Genomic DNA, 21,891 nt, shown 5'->3' with positions numbered 1-21,891 from the left:
AGCACATTTTCGTAGATGCCCGCGTAGCTCGACGTAGTAGAGCTAGATGAAGTAGAAAAACTGATGTCAATCTTTCGAAAATATAATTTAATACAAAAGAAAACATGTTTATAATATGATACTTCGGTACTATTCGGTTAAAGCGGATACAGCGGAAAACGCATTTTGAAAATAGCCGTTAAACTGGATTATTTGTTAGTTTGCTTACTATACTTCAAATAAACAATTCGAAGAAAGAGTCATTCAAGGCGTTGGAAAGAGCTGACTTCGGATCAATGAACAAGTCCGCGAGTGAGGATTCTTCAAGCTCATTACTCATGATATGATCAATGACTACGAATTTTGCTAAAGTTGACATATTTATATATCAAAATACTAATTATTAAAGCTATCAAAACGACAATAAACACAATATGTAAGTGAGATGCTCACCTTCGTCACTGCGGCCTGTCAACTCCACGAGTGGTAAGTATGTGTATGTAGAGGTTAATGTTGTCAGTCCCACACTGTTTTGTCTTTCAAATATGCCGCAAGTCAATATTAAACCGCGAAAAGTAATATCCTAGTTGCCCAAATACCATGTTATTTTTTTCGATTCGTATGCTTTCTTCATTGATTAAAATATACCTCTACAAAAACGTCATCAGGATCCATATTATAATTGATGTATGGATCGGAGTCCTGGATATCATAGAAAAAAATTAAGAAAGATAAGAAAGAAGTTAAAGAAAGACGTCATTCCCGAAGCGTCGTTCGTTGCCGACTGGAGTCTTTCGCGGCCGCGCTACTTTTGTGACTTTATTTTTCGTTACGCCTGTGCGATTTTTCGTAACGAATCCACCCGGGAGGTCAAGACAAAAGCATGTATCCGTACTAAAAAAGTCATCTGTATGCGATAAACATGACACGTGACGAGAAACGTACTACTACGAACTGTAGACTTGTAGAATGATCCCCCCGCCATCTCACACGTGAAAGCGTGGTGATTCCAAAGGGCATACCTTGTCCTAAGAATGAAAGACACACAACTAACCCAAGCATCCAAAAGGATCCGCTTAATAGACCACAATAGAAAATAAGGGTCAAGATATCTCGACTGAAGTGGTTGGACTATGTAGAAAGATACACAACAAACCTGATACTAAAACAACGAAAGAAGCCTGATGGCAGATATATGGAAATGTAGGAGGCATTAGAGGCATCAAGCCGGTGATGATGATGACAAAATTCTTCCTGGTCGTTTTATTTCTGAAGATATACATTCACATGACACCATAACCTATTTGGTGTTAACACGTTTCTTGCGAGAAAACACCCCATTTCGAATGTATATAGAGAAAGTTTTTGACCACTTAGTAAAGTCGATAAATAAACCCCACAGTTTGAACTTCAAAACAGAGGTAACACAGTTAGGTGGATTTTATGTTGGATGAGGTAACTATAGGGGTGGATACAGGGTGGTCATAGTAAAAAATAAAAGCATTACAATGCTAGCGGAATTGTTGCTGCATAATTGATTCTTTGAGACTTTCGGTTGGTTGTGTTGAGCTGGAATCGTATGAAACTACCCCAAAGCGCTGAAGAATTAATTATGAGGGAGAATACGTGGTGATAGTGCAAAAACCAAATACGGTGGCTGCATAGTGTTAGATAAATGTACAACTTGTGACTATTCAGTTTTTCTTCGACGTATCTGATGCAATCGATTCATCAGAGGAGGGCTCGAAATACCTAATTCCTCTGGAGGAAGGGGGTCTATTTCGAAAACGTATCCATAAAAAATATTAAGTAAGATTGATACCAAGTGCCACTTACTCTCACATTATCCCACCTACTACTTATGGCTTTTCGTCAGCTCAACCGCGGACCCAAACACTTTTCCTTGCAGATTCTCTATACTCAGACACTCCTAAGGGTGCAAGGCTCGGAGCGCCGTTCCGGTGCGTGAAATCGGTAAAATTTTCGCTCCGTCTCGTAGAAAAAAAATATTTGACATCTGAGCTAGATATTAATAGAAAATCTAACACACTTATTTTTATAAAATTCACATAATGTTTGATAACTTTCTAAATATCTTTCGATCTGAACGCTCCGGTTCGTAAACTGTTCCATTCCGAGTGCTGTAAGGGTGACACCATGCGCGAATTGCAGGTATATTTGTATAATTTGCCAGAATGCCTGTTTCAATGCTAGCACGCAATACCGATATAACCATGAATCGATTTTGGCATACCCCCATGGTGCCACTGTAAAATGATTTACAATATATTACCACGTTCGATCCTCAGAAGATGATAATATGAGCTCCCACAGAGTGGATGTTTTATTAAAAGATTTTTGTTTTCACTAGAAATAGATACTTATTAGTCACTTGTTCAACTTATTATGTTAAACACATTGAAAAACAACATGTGAATATGCTCGACCCGAGATTAAAAAACGGAACCCACGACATTATAAGCCGACATGTTACTGCTCGGCCATCGTGTTGATGTACCTATCAGTAGCGAAGGGTGGAGGTAGGCTATTAAGATCCACCATAAATAGTGCAACTTATGTTAGTCATAAGTATTTATTTTTATAAATTTTACATATACAATTTACAAATGTTATTGGTTAGTTGTTAAAAATCAATTAAACCCTGCCTAAACCAAACCATAATAATAAATGTTTGGCATATTTTGGGCGATACGACAGAATTGTGCACACTTTTTCATTCATGCTTATTTATTTTCGTTGGGTTAAGAATACATATTACACATAGTGTTGGTGCATTTTTTTTAAATTCATTCACAAGTCCTGCCTAAACTAAACTATAATAGATAAAAATATTATTCTATTTATAAAATATTCAAAGTTACATAATATGATTTAATTGCATAATTTTAGATATTTTATAGATAGACGAGTATTTTTTGACTATTATCTATGATGGCTTGGTTTTCACATGGTTTAGATGAATTTTAAAAACTGTCACCATCTGTAAATTGTAGTCTTATTTCAATGAAAACAAATACGTATGACTGACAAAGTTCAGTGTGGAGTATTTATAGCGGATCTTAACAGCCTACCTCCACCCTTCGCCACTGGTACCTATACCTATATTATTTTGTTGAAGTAAACATGATTAAAAATTTAACTGTTTTTCCTTATCACCCTGTCCTCGTTAATATCGCGCATGCGCCGCACACACACATCGCTAGATTCTTATCGACACAGTCACCCCTTCGGTGTGTTAGTTTCAAAGGCTCCAGTAGCCCCATTTCTTTGGCTACTGAACGCTCGGAGATATTCGGGAAATTCCTGAAACCCTATCTGTCTAAGTAACGGGAACGCCGCTCGAAAATCGCCGTGCATTTTCATAACATTGGACTCAAAAATTCGCGAAAAACCGTAACGGTGACCTGAATTACGGCCGTAACGGTTGAAAAACTAAATAAATAGGCTCTAGGTGGGATAGAAGCCTTATAATACGTAGCAAGGTTACATAATTTGATTGATTTGGTGTACATAACCTCAAAGTGTGCCACTGAAAAGCAATTTTCATATCTTCCAAAACATATCTAACGAGCAAATAATCAAAGAATTCATATTTGAATAGAAATTATCTACGCTTAAATTATAGTGTTTTTATATCTTTTTTTATAAACTATGATACTTTATAGACAAATTTAAAAGCTAATTGGATTAAGATCGAAGTGTGTATTTTCTGTTATATGTGACTGGGTCTTCAAGTTATACTGACATACTTTTCGCGCACCTATTGAAAAAATATTGTAGTTTTTTTTGTTTGATTTTCGGCGATAAGAAATATCGCGTGATATCCATACCTTGATTGCTGTTTTCGGCAATAGGAAATAAATCGAAATGCTATTATGTAAGGGGTGTTTTGTGGCAGTTCTGGCTATTTTCATAGCAATATTACCGGAACCAAGTAAGTATTATTTTTAACTATGATATTATAATTATTTACCTACCCATGTTGTTTTTTGATATCGTCCAATATAAACTTAAGCTTTTTACTATCTGTCAATATGCCTGGTTGTATTTGTCATGTATTTTAATTGAAATAATATTAGTTATTATGATTTTATTTGTTATCAAAAAAACTACAAACTCTTTTTTAGATATTAGCGTTTTCTATAATTTATCCAAATGTCTGTCATAATAATAATTAATGCACTATATACTCACATACAACCCAAAATAGATTTTGGTCGATTGCTAAAATCGTTTTCATTTACGTATAATCATACCTACCACATTGCATTTTTAATAAATTATATGTGTATACATTCTGGATACGACATTTTTAACTGCTAGGTACCTTATACATTTTCTAATACTATAACAGGCCAAAAGGCCCAATGACAGTGGCAGTAAAATTATTGTGAAACAGTGGGATAAAAATAGTCATATCTAGTATTGAAACAATCACGGCAATACAATAGCTTAACTGGGATGCGAACTAAGTCGGTTGGATGAGAAGCCATTTCATTATTAATTGGACTACGAATGCCTACTTCTTGTAGAGGTTACGACGCATTTCATAATTTACGATACATTGAAGAACATAAATAATGAGTTTCATCATTTTTTTCAATGACATGGCAACATCTGACACAAACTAAACACCATTTCAATACAATAATATGACAAATTCTCATAGAAATTAGAATCTGAACTTCTATTTCAACACTTGATGTCGATTCCAGAATGTTTTTGGTACGGGTGAATTTATTCAAATTCAAATTTATTTATTTACACACAGTGAACTTTACAAATTACAAATTTAAGACGTTGCCAATATGATACGAAAAATAAAGAAACAGTATTAAAAAACAAAGAAATGAAAGCTGTATAAAAAGAGTATACATAGTAAATATTAAAAAATATATAAGTAAAGTATATACACGGAAGTATGCCGGATTAGCTAAGTAGACCCAATTTCACGAATTTATAAAATAATGTACACCTAAATTCATTCTCACGTAGGTGGAATAATATATAAATATACGAAGTGATTTGATTGCACAGAGTTATAGCTCTCCCAATTGGCATCACCAATAGCAGGTTAGTTCTGTACTTTGAGAGAACAAATAGCTGACGCTCCCGATGTTTCAGATAGTATTCAGGAATACGCAGATCAACCCTACCAAAAATGACAAGAGTTCAAATTTACACTCGAACCAGTTTATTGTGTATCTTTTGTATACTTTTTCCGTATTTAACGCGGCCGAAGTCTCGGGTGATCGCTAAGTCATTATAATAATATTATTATCCTCATTGAGAGTGTTAAATACATTACTTGTCATTAAAAAGAAAATGTCGATGTGCTGTTGACGTCGTGCTTTGGTTATTTTTTTTGTTATTATAAATTCTATCTCAATAATGGTGGCCCATGTATAAAAAAACTTATTTTATACCTAATGTTAACATAATAATTGCCAGACGTTTTAAGCGGTATTGTTCTGGCATATAAAAATCTCAGAACACTAATATGTGAAGTTTGCTACAATTGCATCTGCAATGCAAAATTATTTGGAGCTAACTTAATCATTAGCCAACTGTAATAATTAGTGTTTTCACTGTGACGTCCTTAGGCAAAGTGCGGCCCTCAGGCAAACTTAGAATACCTACCGTCCTCTTTCGTTTTTAGTCTCAAATTGTTAGGTGCATATTATCATCTACTGAGGATTATAGCACTTCTACGAAACCTACTCCAAACAGCGATGGTTTTAGTTACGTGAAGATCTGAGACACCGGCAGGTTTGGATGCTCCCTTGTGATTTCTTTAAACTCAGGTGTGTCGGTACTTTCTAACGAAGCTACAGCAGCGTCCTCTAAATGGAAAACCTTCACTGCTTTCAAAAGATGTGATGCTAGTATTCATTTCTTAATTTGTCGTCCCTAGGCTACGCATGGTCTGCCTACCCTCATGGGACGTCACTGTAATATTCAGCTTCATTTTTATATAATATATGCACAGAAGAAAGTTTTGTTGAAAACCTTTGCAAGCACAGAACAGATTAATAAATATAATTCAGATAGGCTCTACTCCAATACACTACATTTTGAAGCAGATTTTTGAATGTGTGTCCTACGAGAATGACAATGAAACACACATTATAGACATGCAATAGTGTGTATTGCAACCTTCAAATTTTTCTTTTATTCAAAGCAGTTATCAGAACGAAGGACAAGCTTAGAATTTTATCACGTCATATTCTTTCATACTGGAGATCGGTTGCCTGTTACTCTACATCCGTAAGGTATTTCAGTTCCTATTAATTCCCTGTGTTACCTGTTTGCAAGTTATGTTCTTTATATTTTAAATTAACAGTGTTTTCTGATGTTGGTACCTATTCAATGTAATTTATATTTCTAATAAAACTGTAATTTCTGGTGTTACATTTTAAGTGGATATTTATTTTTGGTTCAATGCTCGTTAATCAAGTAGCACTTAATCCTAATTCGACCGCAGGGTCAGTTATAGACGTTGGGTAGAGTAAAGTAGTTGATAGTAAATTTATTTACTTGGTTACCTAAAACTATACAGGATTATATGGGATTAAATTCAAGGACTGTAACCAATTGTTTATTATTATTATGTAGTTACTTCACACCAATTCATAATTAATTATACATAGTGTACATCAGTGGCGAAGGGTGACTTTTGGAAAGATGTAGGCTGTGGAGATCATAAAAAAATAGCACACTTGTCACTCACTTATCAGTTATACTTACGGTAAATAAGAAGACAATATTTTTACTGATGAATATGTACACACTAAAATGACAACGACACACTACATCGTTGAAATTCCAATAGCTCACTGACGATATAAAATTGAGCGATGAGTTTAAATTACTTACGTACCTATTTCTCTAAATATTTATACACGTCATAAAATTTCTTTTTATTTTATGTGGTTGAATGTAATATATATTTTTTTAATTATCTTATTATTAATTATTTTAGACAAAGATGCAGTCATAAACAACAACTTTGAATAGACTTCGCATTTAGAGCCTACCGTATTGCGTACATTGCGGTAGACGGACTTAGTTCACGTGAGGTAAATTACATACAAAAAAATCAACATTCCTTGCTGAATAATCAGATACAAAGGTTAAAAACAGGGCGCTATGGCAAATTTTTTTGAACCTTACAACCTGACAAATGATTCAGTATGTATTTATAATACATTCAGACATATACAACATAATTATGTCGTTGGCAAATTAAATTCTTTTTAATTTAATTTAAATTTATTAAGTAAGTACGTCAAAATGCAATAATTGTCTAGTGCGGAGTCTTTGCCACTGGTATACATGGACATAATATCACCATTATCGCGTACCAACATACGAAATACATAAAAAGCTTTTACACACCACCATACATAGTTGATGGTTAAATCTAGTATTTATGGATAAATGAAAATTTATCTTAATAATATAATGTATTTAAAATGTTTCATAAGCCGCAAGAATTGTCAAGTTTTAATCTACGTAAACACACTATCTGGTTAAGACGAAGCATAAACATTCCACACGGTAAAGTCCTTAAGCAAAATGCTCCACATAAGCAAAATTGAAATGTCACCCATCCCATTGTCAGTCTTAAATTTGATATAAAATTATACATTTATTTTCCACGATATTTTCCTATTGTCTTAGACAGAGAGATGCAATCAAGATCTTAAATAATCTAATGTACGCACTTACTGACTCCTATAATAGTCCGAAGATAACGTATTTATCACACTGGCGCAGGATTCGAAATGGACCGGAACTCAGCTCCGTTTAGAGAAATCTTCAAGACAATCGTTCCGTTTCGTGAAAAATTTATAAATTGCATTCCAGTTCTAGAATTGTTAAGAAAATATTAAATTCATTTTCATTATACAATTTTTCTTTATCGCATATAACAGAAAAATCGACCACATTTTAATATTTTCGAAAAATTATCGAATATTCCGGTTTGTAAAATTTTCCATTCGAGGATTGCAGTGGCGGGTTTAGAGGGATGGAGACCCGATGCACTGATTGATTTAAAAACCCCCCACGATAAAAAATAAACATCACAAATCATATCCTTTAATCAAAATTAATTATTGTTGAGGATGACAGTATTACATAATAATAATAATTTACTTGTATCTGTTTAAGTGGTTATATTATTATGGGCCCGTTTGGTGTAAGTTGAAGGTGTGTTGTTATGCTTTAGGCCAGTGGTTCCCAAAGTTGACTGAGCTCCGACCCATCTAACAAAAATTTCCAATCTTGGGACCCACCTCTTAGCTGTCTTAGAGAAAAGAGGGCATAAATATTGGTAATGCTCAGATTCCCTAGTGGCGAGTCGTGGAACTACTTAATGCTATCTTATTTGTTCTAATTGAAATAAAAAAATATGTTTTATAAGTGTTACCAATATGAATGAAAGAATGTTGACATAAGAAACACAAGTTAAATAAAAAAAAAATATTTAAATACCTACACCTGCAAGGTTTTTTTACAAAGTTATTTCAGTGGGCAGGATGTATTTGTTTCTTATTTTTCTTCATTACAGCTTTAGCATCAACTTCAACTTAAGTTACTTTTAATCGCAGTGAGTTTGATATATCCAATTTATTTCGATATCTAGTTTTAATGTTAACAATAGCCGAAAATCCGACCTCACATAGATATGAGGTAGTAAAGAGGAGGAGGACTTTCATAGCTTCATCGAACAGGCAAGGATAATTATCAGCAACTGAGAGCCAGAATTTCGTTAACTGTTTACGATTGAAACTATTTTTCAGTGACGTATCTTCTGATAAATCAATGAGTTCTTCACTTGCTTTTGTTGACATACTAGTTGGTAAGTCGTCTTGAAATGGGCTACAAATCCAACGCAACGAATCAAACATTTTCATCTCTTCCCCAAAATAGTCGTCAAAGTTATTTATTAACAGTGATAAATGACTGGAAATTTCAGATAGTACGTTCATCTTAGGCTGGACTTGGTTTTCAATAATAAAAGTTTCAAGTGTTTCAAAACAATCATACTTGCCATTCTCAATACAACTTTTCCACAACATAAGCTTTTTCATGAACGCTCGAATTTTATCGTGAACTGCAAAAATGTCTGATCCATTTGATCCTTGCAAATACAAATTAAGATCGTTTAATTTCAAAAAAATATCCGCCAAATCTCTTCCTATTTTTTTAAATTCATGTAGGTATATAGTGGCGAGGGCCCACTCAATATTCGCTCGCGACCCACTGGTGGGTCGCGACCCATAGTTTAGGAAACCATGCTTTAGGCAATATCCCATACTCACTTTGTAAGAAATACGTATCATTTCAAGATGTTTGTATAATTTAGTAATTTTAAAACTGGTTTTAAATTTTTTGCGGAAAATTTAATTTTTTCTGATGGATTTATTGCGTTATTTGCGTCAAAGATGATCGCCCCGTATCGCGAGTCGCTTTCTCACTTTTGCCAGGACGTGCTATGACGTAATGTCGGTCTTTTTTCCTTTTACTTTGCGTATCAGCAGAATTTCCGCGAATGCCAAACGTGGCACACACAGAACAGATAATAAATAGAATACCAATAGGCAATATTCAATACGCCGTATGGTGAAGCAGGATTTTGAATGTGTGAGTGTCCTACGAAAATGAAACACGCATTATGCACGTGCAATAGTGTGTGTAATACACCAACATTAAATGAGCGTAAATGCATAAACCGAGAGCAGTTTTTAGTATTCGACGTAAAACGTATTCTTAACACGTGTGTAAGTCCCGGATTCTTCCTTACTCGAGTCGGTTACCTGCTATCGCCTTACCCATTGTGTATTTCAGTTCCCATTATTTCTGAGTTCCCTGGTGGCACACGTGCCATAGGTTCACTACTGCACTTTTTTCCGATGGTTAGTTGGTCATTAAATCATCCAACCCCGATTCAAACGACGGAATATGTAGAATTAACTTGTATGATCTGCGACATCTATATTGTTATAGACTTAGGTAAGTGCTTGTCCAACGGCGGTAGCGATTTTCAATGTTTTGCTAGGGGTCCTCCAAACCTTTCAGCACCTGAAACTTTCGTGTAGCCAAAAGCGCTATTGTGCCTATTCCTATTTTTGTTTGAATTTTGTAAGTAGATTTCTTTTCATTTTTACATGAGTAGGTAATGTTTTTCTCGTATTTTTCGTCAAATTTTTTGACAATATAGCTTTTTCTTTTATGTTATTTTTTCTACACGGCTTATTTTAGTATGAACGTAACACGTACGACGAACATGCCTACATTCGCGAGTGAAAAAAAAATATCCAAGTTAAATTTGTTTGACTCAGCGAATCGTAAAATTAAACAGCCCCATAATATTATAAAAATACCAAGATAGTTTTTTGGAAAAATTCTTTCAAACATTTTGAAATTGAATCACGCATGCTTTTAATGTAAGTACGTCATTACTCTAACAGATGTTATGTTCTTTTCAATCATCCAAAAACGCGGGGGTTCAAGGTGCGATTTAACCGCAAATTTTACGTGAAACGTCACGCCAACAAGTTGAATAATTCCGATAGGCAATATTCAATACACTACATTTTGATGAAGGGTTTCGAATGTGTAAGTGTCCTACGAAAATGAAGCACGCATGATGCACGTGCAATAGTGTGTGTAATTGTAATACACCAATATTAAATGAGCGTCAATACATAAACCGAGAGTAGTTGTCAGTATTCGACGTATGACGTGTACTTGACACGTGTTTAAGTTTATCACCCTACTTAAATATTATGACTTAGGTATACATTTATTTACTTATACAAATTTAATAATAAATGACTGAAGAAGGTTGTTTCAAAGAGCTCCCCTCTGAAATTTCAAATGTGAGTTAGAATAGTTCTGCATTCAGCTGACGATTTGGCAACGTGTGTTTTGTGAATAACGATGACGTCACATCGACGTATTCCACACTTGCAGACGAGCCGAGTTTAGATGTGCGAGCCAGCTTCGAGATGTCTAAAGAGATTCTTTCGTTATCGTATGTTGACTGATTCATGATAATATATGAAATGTTTTAGATGGTGAGCGTGTAAAAATCGTAAGTGATTTTTATAATGCCTCCATTTTGTCAGTGTTTCAAATGATTTCAGCATCATATTTCGTACTTTTCAAACGATGTATCGTTGACTGCTTTAATCGAAGTTATCGCGGAGCACTATGAATAAACGTAAGAAACGCAAAAGTTTGACACCGCGAGTGCCGAGGTGATTGATTGAAAATGTCCACCAGATATTATAATATACCTACTGTAACCTACTCCATTTTATAAACCGAGCTCAAAAGTAAGTACTTGTCGGAAAATTTTTCTTCAGAGGCAGTTTTTTGGGGCATATGGCCAAACTAATTTTAAGGCCAGCGGTATATTAAAAATAGCTAATAAGTAAGCAGCAGAATAGCGGCGATGTAGGGTTTTTTTTTCATTATAATATGTTCAAATTTTTAGACTAAGAAAAATACGAAAAAAGTAACCGGACAAAACAGAACTTGAAAAACAGAACAGCCAGGGCAAAAGATAAAACATTCATTTTTGTCGTATCTATTTAATAATTAAATACTTATACAACTTTTTAAACGTTATAAAGTTAAAAAGCTCAATTTATCTGCCTGATTTTGATAATCATACACAACTCTACAGAATTATTAAACTCATTATTTCGTTGTACCTAGTCACCCAAGCATTTTGAACATTTTAGATTGATTAATACGAGATATACCTAGCTTGCCGGGTTGAGTCTTAATACGTAAGTCCGTTTAATTGAGGCTTTCCAGCAACTAGGAATGCAGAAATTATATAATTTGATTTTTTACGACGTATTAAAAACCAGTGTTATTAAAAATCTATACAACATATAGAGAAACGACAATGTCATATTAAATGTTATATTTTTCCTGAAAGGTCATACTTCTACTTATTGCTGTTACGTTTTGTCACTGTTCTGTTTATTTATGTTCTTTTTCCTGAACTCCGTGTTAGTGTTAAAAACAGAAGACAAAACCGATTTTATAAAAATAAATATTGACTTTTTGTCCATTCAACTATAATTTTATAAGGCACATTAAATTAGCCCCTTGTATCATCATTTAAGCTGATTTATTTTATCCTCGTAAATCGGCTATTCGGTTCTAAAGCCATCGGTCGCGTGATTTCTATGGGGTTGTTAACTAGGTACTTTACAATCTTTTAATGGTTTTTTTTGGTGGAAACACATATTTCCTATGTAATAATAAAAATAAAATTCACACACGTACCTACATTAAGCGAGAGGGTGTTTTTAATACTTTAAGTTCTATGGTTAATTTGGTATATTTTTCAAAAACCTCAGTCCTTAAAATATTTTCATTTCCACTAGTATTGAAAAATTTTAAACTAAAAATCTTTTTAAATTTATAGACTACTAATGTGACAATTAAATATGATTTTAGAGCTGCCAGTCAATCAACGGGAAAAAGTGTTTCAATATTTCTTTGACCTGTGATAGGTATGGTCGCGTAATTTCCTTGAATAAATAAAATGACACTAAGTACATAAAAAATCCGGCTAGACAAAAACTTGGCATACCCACCTATTTAATAAGCTAACAGCAAACAAATCGAACCAGTACCTATGGAAATTATAGTATGTATATTATAATTATATCCAAGGGCTGAGCAAAGCCAGTAGATACGTGAGTGCGACGGAGAAAGTTGTGGTAAACGCTTGGTGACATTCAAACGAGTTACAGTGAGATAGAACAAACTTTAACGTATGCGTAAAATTTAGTATTCACTCCCGTGAAACCAATCTATCGGTGTGTTTTACCTATTTAAATAAAAATAAACTATTATTTAATAAACGTCGTAAGCTGTATTGCATTATAGTAATCAAACTGAGGAAACAATAATTCAATAAAACACACACACATATGTATTATATAATAGCGCCTGTACACGTGCATGGATTTACTTGCAGCAATAGTGTGTATTTTAAACTATTGCTTATAATAACTGTTAACACGTAAAACTTCAAGAGTAAGCGAGACGCGATGTTGTCATTGTATAGTCCTATTTGACAGGTCGTGAAAATCGGTTAACCTCAAAATAAGTCTGCGCTGTGTAGTTCATTTTTTACCGGCAGGTATCGTTTTACTGCGCAGGCGTAGATATAGAAAAAATCCCAACTGTCGCGTAAAAATTTCGAACTTTTTTGATTTATGCATGTAATCTTGCAACATGCACGATAATTATAATACATGTTTACACGTGCATTTTCTTATTATGACCGCGATAATACGTACTGTTAGCAGTAAATCCATGCACGTGTAAACGGGGTATATATGCTCAAATACAAATATAAATAAGACAATGAGAATTCGAATATTTTTCACCATGATTATATTATATATTTATTTTTTGATATCCGGACGTTTGGATTGAATTTGGATGAAAATTCCCCTCGGTTTTGATTTTGGGTGGAAAAATTGTAATAAGACTGAAAAAAATCTCGACTTCTTTTCGAATCTGGATTAAAAATGTCACAAAACTTTTCTCACGTAATGTTTTCAATAAAAAAATCTCAGGAAGGTAATCTCGATCTCGAGGAATTAATAAACCGATTTCAAATTTATATTAATCAATATTTTTAAATTCGTCACGAGAATCGAAATAAGTCAAGAAATCGCTTGTAGCTACTCTACGCTTATACATTGGTTACATGTAAATTGTACCTGAAACATTTCACGGTCGCACAGTGCACTGAGAGCTTTCATGTCGGAAAGAGATGACCGTATACTATACGGTCTCCAATTTTATTAAATTCAATATGAACATTAATACAATTTTTATAGCTGATTTTGGCAAAATTCATGAATTGAATTTAAGAATGAAAACCTAACCGAACCGAATCTTACCTAACAAATAATCCAATACATCGGTGTTTTATTTAGACATGAATTTTATGTCAGTACTATACGACCCAAAGAGGTTGTACGGTCTTTAATATACGGCCATATATTTCCAATACATCATTTCACGGTGACGTGTGATACGGCGAACTGCATACGTACAGGTTTCCGGATACGTTATACATTATGTAATATTTAAATGAAATTTTTGATTTTATACATTTTGAATTATAAAAATTTGGAAAACTGATAATTTAAATTATTTATATTAAATTCTGGGGATTGATTTATTAGTAGACTACTAGCCTTGATATTGGTCTACTAAAATAGCTTCAATCAAATCGTTTCGGATGTTGATATATTCCACCTACGAGAGGATGAGTATATGTGGATGTTGTTTTATAATAGTTTTATACTTAGCTCATTCGGTGTGCTTCCATGCTTTATAATCTATATTTTTTGTACCCTTTACTTTAACCTTTCATATTGTTTTTGTGATACTGCATATATTTATTTCTTCCTTACACTGTTTCTTTGTTTTTAAATGTCATGTTGTGAACGCCTTAGATGTATAATTTGTAACGTTCACGTTATGCAAAATTTTTTTTTTTTAAATAAATTTGAATATTACCGTTTTGTAAAATTGAGCTATTATAGCACTAAATAATAACATAATTGGTAAAATGATAATGAAGTTAAAAACCCCCGATAGTATCTACCCTTATATTCAGACGAGTATCGGTCAATTTCACGTATTGTGATATTACGCAGAGCACAATAATTTTACGTCCAACTTCGTTGAGCTCATTCGTCTTCGATATTCGTAAGAAATAACGCATCGTCTAGAGTCGACTTTTATAGTTAAATGGCATTCGCTGGGCTGGTTATATTCATATTTTATGTCGTGTCATCATAACCTCACTTTAATGTTTAATATATTATATCTACTTACGCACATCCTTGACATTTCGGGAAATTTCCCGCCTAAAATAATGCAGGTCTACCAATATTAGTGAGGACTGTTTATACGTGCCTATCTATATGTACAACTTTCCCGGAAATTCATCACTCATCGATTGGTTAATGCTTGACACAATTCTGATATTCTGAAAGTAGTTTTGAAGAAAAATAATAACCAAGTTAATAATTTAGTGTAATAGTAGTCCTCTATATTCGGTAATATAGTGGCGCGACTATGTTCATTTTTCTATTGTAAAAGGAGATTTAAAATTTAAATTTCCATTTCTCCGAATCTACAATGCTGCATGAAAATATTTTTTTATTTATATTCACACTAACATATAATATTTATTTTCCCTTCATACATTGTATAAGTTTTCGCACAATACCTACTTGTAAAAATGGAGTTACGATTCGTTTCTATATAATTACAAGCTTTCTTACTAATAATATCAAAACTATTAGTATAAGGCACGTTTTCATTAAAAATCAACTTAGATAAATAGCTCTTGGAAATATCCTTCCAATTGGTTGAAGTCAGTCGTAATTAGGGAATCCAATCCCGAGCCATAATTCTGATCCCGGGATTACAATTTGGCAATCCCGGGATCCCGGGACCGGTCCCGGATTTGGCATTTTTTTCCATTGTTAATATAAAAATTTTATATTTACAAATAACATTGATAAAATCGGTCAAAAATAAATCTAGTATAATTTATACTATTTAAGACATTTATTGTTAATATTGTATACGTTCAATCTCGCTAACCCGTTAATTAAGTCTTTACTATCAGAAACAGCAATCTCGTAATAAATTCACATTACTATTTATATTACTATATTATTTACTCCATTAAACTTATATATTTTCAAGATTGAACGTATACAATATTAACAATAAAAATATTTTAAATAGTATAAATTATACTAGATTTATTTTTGACCCATTTTATCAATGTTATTTGTAAATATAAAAAAATATATTAACTATGTAAAAAATGCCAATCCCGGGATTGTCAAATTGTAATACCGACATCCCGGGATCAGAATTTTGGCTCGGGATTGGATTTTGTGGTAATTTTATTTTACACACACTTCGTCCATACATAATTTATTGAAACTATTAAGGTAATGATGAATGTGATGGTTAGTTTAATACAATTTACCACTGCAGATTCATGAATAAAAGGTAGGTACATATTTTTTTTCTAATTGCGCTTATTTTAAATTAAGACCAGTGACGTTCCTAAATAAAGTGCCGCCCTTATGCAAACTTAGAATACCACCCCTTTCATTTTTTGTTTCAAATTGTCTGCATATCCGTTAGCTACCTACCTACATATTTTATTATTTATTTTCGGCTATCTTAGGCTGCGCGCACACGGCAAAGCGAAGTTTCGGATTCATCCGCCAAACGACGTTTGCGTTTTGTTTGCGAGCCGATTGCGTTTTAAATGCGTGTCAAATGTGTCAATATTTCGACGATGCTGTCCAAGAGAAAACACGGTTTTCAAGGGGATTCATAAACGCCTTTTTTTGAAACTGCACCCTGCTGCGAGAGTATTTATCTTTCATTACAGTGGCGTACAAGGGTAAATAAATCAATATAAAATCAGTACTTACATAATATTGCATTATACCTACATTTATTTTCCCACTATTGCTTCTTTTGGAGCTGGACTGTTTTATATCGAAAGCGTTTTGAAAATTACCTATTGTTGAGCCTATTATATACCATCATCATCAATACTATACTTACCAATTTTTTTTAATTGTTACATTACACAAATCTATGCATATAAACTATCTACTGAGAATTAGAGCAGTTCCAAGAAACCTACTCTCAAACAGTGGTGATTTTAGGTACGCGGAGGTCTGCAACGCTGACAGGTTCGGAGGCACCCTTGTAAAAAAACCGGCATTACAATAATATATTGTATTATATGGTCATGTTATCAGAATTTGGTATGCTTTGATTATTTTTTAAACTAAAATGTCGATACTTTCTAATGAAACGATTGCCTCGTTTAGGTACGTCATATAAAACCGCTACTGCTCTCAAAATTTGCATATTTGTATAAACACCTTTATTCGCCGCCCTTTATAATGTGTCGCCCCCATGCAACGCATAATCTGCCTACCCCTATCACTGATTAAGACCACAGATTTGTATGTTATGGCTCCATCTCCGTAGAATAACGTTTCTCTTAATGTTTTTAGTAAGGGGTGATAATATATTACTTTGATAATTTTACTAGTGACGTCGCTAGGCAAAATGCCGCCCCTTAGGCAGACTTAAAATGCCTTCCCCATTAATTTTAGTCACAAACTGTATGCAAGATTGTTAGGTGCATACAACACTCGATATGGAAAATTTTACAAACCGGACCGCTCGTTAATTTTCTGAAAATATTAACATAATGTGTGTTTTATAAAAATAAGTGTGTTTGATTTTTTGTTATATGGCCATTCTAACTCAAACTGTAAAATTATTTTTTCCACGAGACGGAACGACAATGTTGAATGCCGATTTTACGACCCGGAATAGCGCTCCGGTGCACTCCAGTCCATTTCGAGCCCTAGGAGCATACCTACCTATTTTAGATACTATCTTGAATTGACAATTGCAACAAAAATCTTGAAAAAAAATGATATAGGTGCTTACCATCTACTAGGGATTGGAGCATTCCTACGAAACATACTCTACAAAAGCGATGGTTTTAGGTAGGTACACGTCTGAGGCACTGACAAGTTTGCAGACCACCTTATGATTTCTTTTAACTAAGATTTCGGTACTTTCTATCGAGGCGTTCGCATTGCTTCTGTTTTCAAAAGTTGTAATGATGGGGTAGTGAGTATTCATTCCTTAATTTGCCACCCCTAAGCAACGCATGGCCTGTTTACCCTAACGGGACGTCACTGTTGATAACTGATACATATTATTAGCATTATATATATCAGCATTGACTTTAAGATAGATAGAGCGAAAATTTTAAAAGTATGTATTGATATTTTATTATATATATATACACACTACACCTATACATACTCAATTATTGAGTCATTTGCGTTAGCCACATCTAATTTTATTCGTGTGCCGTGCAAAAGGGTAGTAAGACGAATTATAGGCAAATACATCTACAGTATAATAATATATAAATACTATTGTATAGTCGCTATACGATAACACGTAGGAAAACTTTTCGCATTCATATTATATTATGTATGAACAGAAAATATGTCTAAAAATATATTACGTAGATACCTACTACGTGGCTCGTGCAGTTGATAAAAAAATACCGTAGCGAGAACAAGACGGAGAAATAAATGGGTAATTTATTAGAGAGAATATGTAGAAGGTTATGCTGTTTGAGAGTGATGAACGTAACAATTTTTCAGCACGTAGCACTGTATCAATGGTGGTTATCCTTGAAGCGCGGGAGACTTTTATACTTTTCGGTTTGTCAGAAAGTTTCAAAATCCGAAATACATGCCTTTAAAAAAAACAATATTATGATGTTTTTATGTGTACAAAAAATACAGCATAATCTATTACATATTGTAGTTGTAATACTTATAAAACTTAGGCGTCGGCCTATAGCGTCGTGGATCCCAGGTTCGAATCCTGGGTCTGGCAAGTACACGCATTGTTTTTCAATTTGTGTATGAGTCAGAATATGGACCTAATAGGTTGAGCAAGTGGCTGACATCCATTTCTCGTAAAAGAAAAAAGTCTGTTAGGCTCATATGATCTTATTAGGATCGGACATAGTCGAAAATAATAAATAAAATTTCGTAAAAGAACTTTCCTTTTTCTTATTTTTATGGCGATAGAGGTCAATTCAAGCGTTGACCATCGCCACATCCACATTTTCCACGCCTACTACTTTATAGTAAAGTTATATTTGCGTCTTTACAGCGCCTGTAAATGTGCATGGATTTACTGTCAACAATAGCATTTGAACTAAACTGCCGCGACAATAACAGCAATTACTGTTTATACATAAAAGTGCTGACTATCTCGCCAATTTCATTCTTCAAGCGAGAAAACGCGTTTGTTGTCGTTGTATGGGTGCTATTTGACAGTTTCGAACAGATTGTGAAACTGCTCTGCACGGTATAGTACCTATGTATATTTTCCGGCAGGTTCGCCATTATCGTTTTACTGCGCAAGTGCATAATATGTGACGCAAGTTAGAACTATCGCACGAAAATTCAGAAGCCGCTAAACTTTTCTGATCCTATCATCCAATCTTGCAACTTGCATGATAGTACGTGTTTCTATTTGCGTTTTATTGTAAAGGTCGCGACAGTGGGTACATACTGTTGGTTAAACAGGCAATAATAGAAAGTGCAAGTATATTGTAACAAAAATTTGGTAGGATCCAGACACCAGTTGGTAATTTTATTCGTACTTTGATTTAAAATACAGAAGTCGATTGCAAAAAATAACGCAATAATTGTTTGTGAAGCGATTCAGAAATGTAATACATAATACTAGTAAATTTCGTCTCATCAAGTGGATGCGAGTGCGAGTCCCGTTGGGCGCCGTATATTTTTCAAACGATTTTTTCTAATATATAATATGTACATATATCTTTGGTATTTTAAAATTATGTATCTATGTTCCATATTTAAATATTTTTTCGAAAGCACAATAGGTACTATATTTTGATAGCTTTTCCTGATGATGACAGTTAGGCATTGAGGCTCTAGAAACGATTAAAAGCAATGGCATTTGTAACTCGAATTCGGTGTGACATTTACAAATGCAAGACATTTGAAATTATTAGATACAAAATGTCATAAGAAATTTTCAAGCAGTGGAATACATTCTCATTTTATACATTTCCACTTGGATACATAAACGAAAATTAAAGGTAGGTATACCGACGCACTAGGCGCCATCTTAGGGCCTCGCTTTCACAAGGGCCTCCAAGTCCAAATAAAAACTTAAATAAATTGCGTGATTTTGAAAGAAAAAATACTTTTTATCTCATGTAGGTATATTTTATATTACAATCAAGTACCTATCTACGTATATCTATTATATTTCAAATTGTGAAACGGAGAATACGTTAGAGCACTAGTTCCCAACCTTTTTTTTTTAAGTCGCGGCTCCCTTTTATAATCGCCATGTAATCTGTGATCATTAAACATATTTTCGTAAAAAAATCATTATAATATCTAGTGTTTACATTATTGAATTCGCAATCATCATATTTTGTTCAAGTTTCCGTTTTTTTGCGTGTGGACTACCAATCCTTGTAGTCCAGTGCATAAGGCGTTGGCCTTTCATCCAGAGCCGCCTAGTTTGATAACCGGTAAGGTCAAAAAGTCATAATATATTTATACGATTTTCCAAAGCCTGGGTGTTTGTGATTGTTTCTCTTATATTACTAAAAAGTTTCATTACACTACTGTCATTGGGCTTCGTGGCCTGTTGTAGTGTTAAAAATAATATAATATATGAATACATAAATTATCATTATGTACTCTCTTCATTAGTAGGTATGTTTGTTTTTACACTTTTTCTAGTCTTATAAACCTAATTTTTATCTAGCTTATCTAACTCTTACGCCAACGATGGCTGAGCGGCTTAAGCGTCGGCTTATAATGTCGTGGGCCTCAAGTTCGAATCCTGGGTTTGACAAATACACATAATATTTTTCAATTCGTGTTCTAATATTAATTCAATTTCAATTCTACTAATAGGTTAAGGCCATGCATTAGTTGAGGCACGGTCTAAAAAGATCGTTGCTAGGCGATGTGCGGATTGCGGGTCGCGGGTGAAAATGACGCCTGTCAAACGAAATATTATTTCTCATATAAATCCAACATACGTCCATTTTATGTTCTGTTTATTATTCTATTAGTATCAATAATAATATATTCATTGACATGTTTGCTTTTTAAAGTAAATGGGTAAAGTTTTTAGTCATCTTTACACGATTTTAGAATTAATTGGCCCGTCGCCATCACGCAGCAAAGTGACGTGCGTCCGACTCCACGTTCTCTCAATGAATGCGAAGCAAGTACAAATTTTCGTCGCGCGTACAGTTGAACATTATTTGGCGTTTCACTGATGCGTCACCTTAAGCAATTGGCTAACATTCATTTCTCGTAAAACTCTGTGGATACCCATATGATCCTCTCAGGATCGAACATGTTGAAGTAAGTAAGTATCTAACTAACCTAACCTAACCGACTGTTTTTGTTTGTGTATATTATATTAATATTTGTTCCAATATTATTAATTTTATACTGCAACTATTTATTGCCAGTTTCTTCGATTTTTCTTACATTTTCAGAAATATTGAATTCGGTTTCACTTTAGTCTTTGGTTATGTATAGTCTTAATATTAGACTTTGTTTGGAAGAATTGTGTGGATTGTAATAACAGTGTCACGAAAATACATAATATTCATACATTTATTTTACACCTCAAATAAATATAATACATACCTAGGTACCTATGTCAATATGAAATTCCATCCGAAAAAAATACAGAACAGATTTCTGTGTTCCCTGTTATTAAAAATATTTCTTATATTGAATCAATATTTTTAGGTTACCATTTATCATTATTTAGTAGCTGGCGACACTTAGAGAATACCTTGCAACAGTTACAACCACCTAGGGTTGGGAACCCATAATCTATGACTATGTTAACATGCCGACTTGCAAATATCTAATATACATAATAAATTATTAATATTTTATAATGATTTCCCTTACTTTGCATTGTCTCATAATGGACAGAATTGATTTTCGAGTGGTTCCAAGCTTGGGCGCCGTGCCAGAATGTCGCGAAATAAATGCATCTCCGCAGAATTCGAAAGCTACCGAAAATTTTGCCGTAGCCTTATGCAACATCTGCAATCCAGGTATATAGGTACTTGTTTAGTTTTCAAGACGTCGACGTTTCAGTTAAAGCTCTCCGCACATTGTTGAGAAGAGTTGTATGTGTATGAATATGAGAGTA

The 21,891-nt window shown here is 33.8% G+C and overlaps 1 protein-coding gene across 1 annotated transcript in view; it reads left to right on the top strand.

Moving 5' to 3' along the window:
• The first annotated feature begins 3,287 nt into the window (after nucleotides 1–3,287).
• LOC147067481 (UPAR/Ly6 domain-containing protein crok-like) overlaps nucleotides 3,288–21,891 on the top strand; it is a 26,374-nt gene continuing 7,770 nt past the window's right edge. The window contains exon 1 of the mRNA XM_085953610.1: nucleotides 3,288–3,934. Coding sequence (XP_085809736.1) covers nucleotides 3,868–3,934 — 67 coding nt within the window. The 5' untranslated portion in view covers nucleotides 3,288–3,867. The remainder of the gene's footprint in view (nucleotides 3,935–21,891) is intronic.

The sequence above is a fragment of the Rhyacophila brunnea genome, unplaced genomic scaffold (genome assembly GCF_057557595.1).
Source record: "Rhyacophila brunnea isolate RB1 unplaced genomic scaffold, BYU_Rbru_1.0 scaffold_4, whole genome shotgun sequence".
Lineage (NCBI taxonomy): Eukaryota > Metazoa > Arthropoda > Insecta > Trichoptera > Rhyacophilidae > Rhyacophila > Rhyacophila brunnea.
This window is presented reverse-complemented; position numbering and strand designations above follow the sequence as displayed.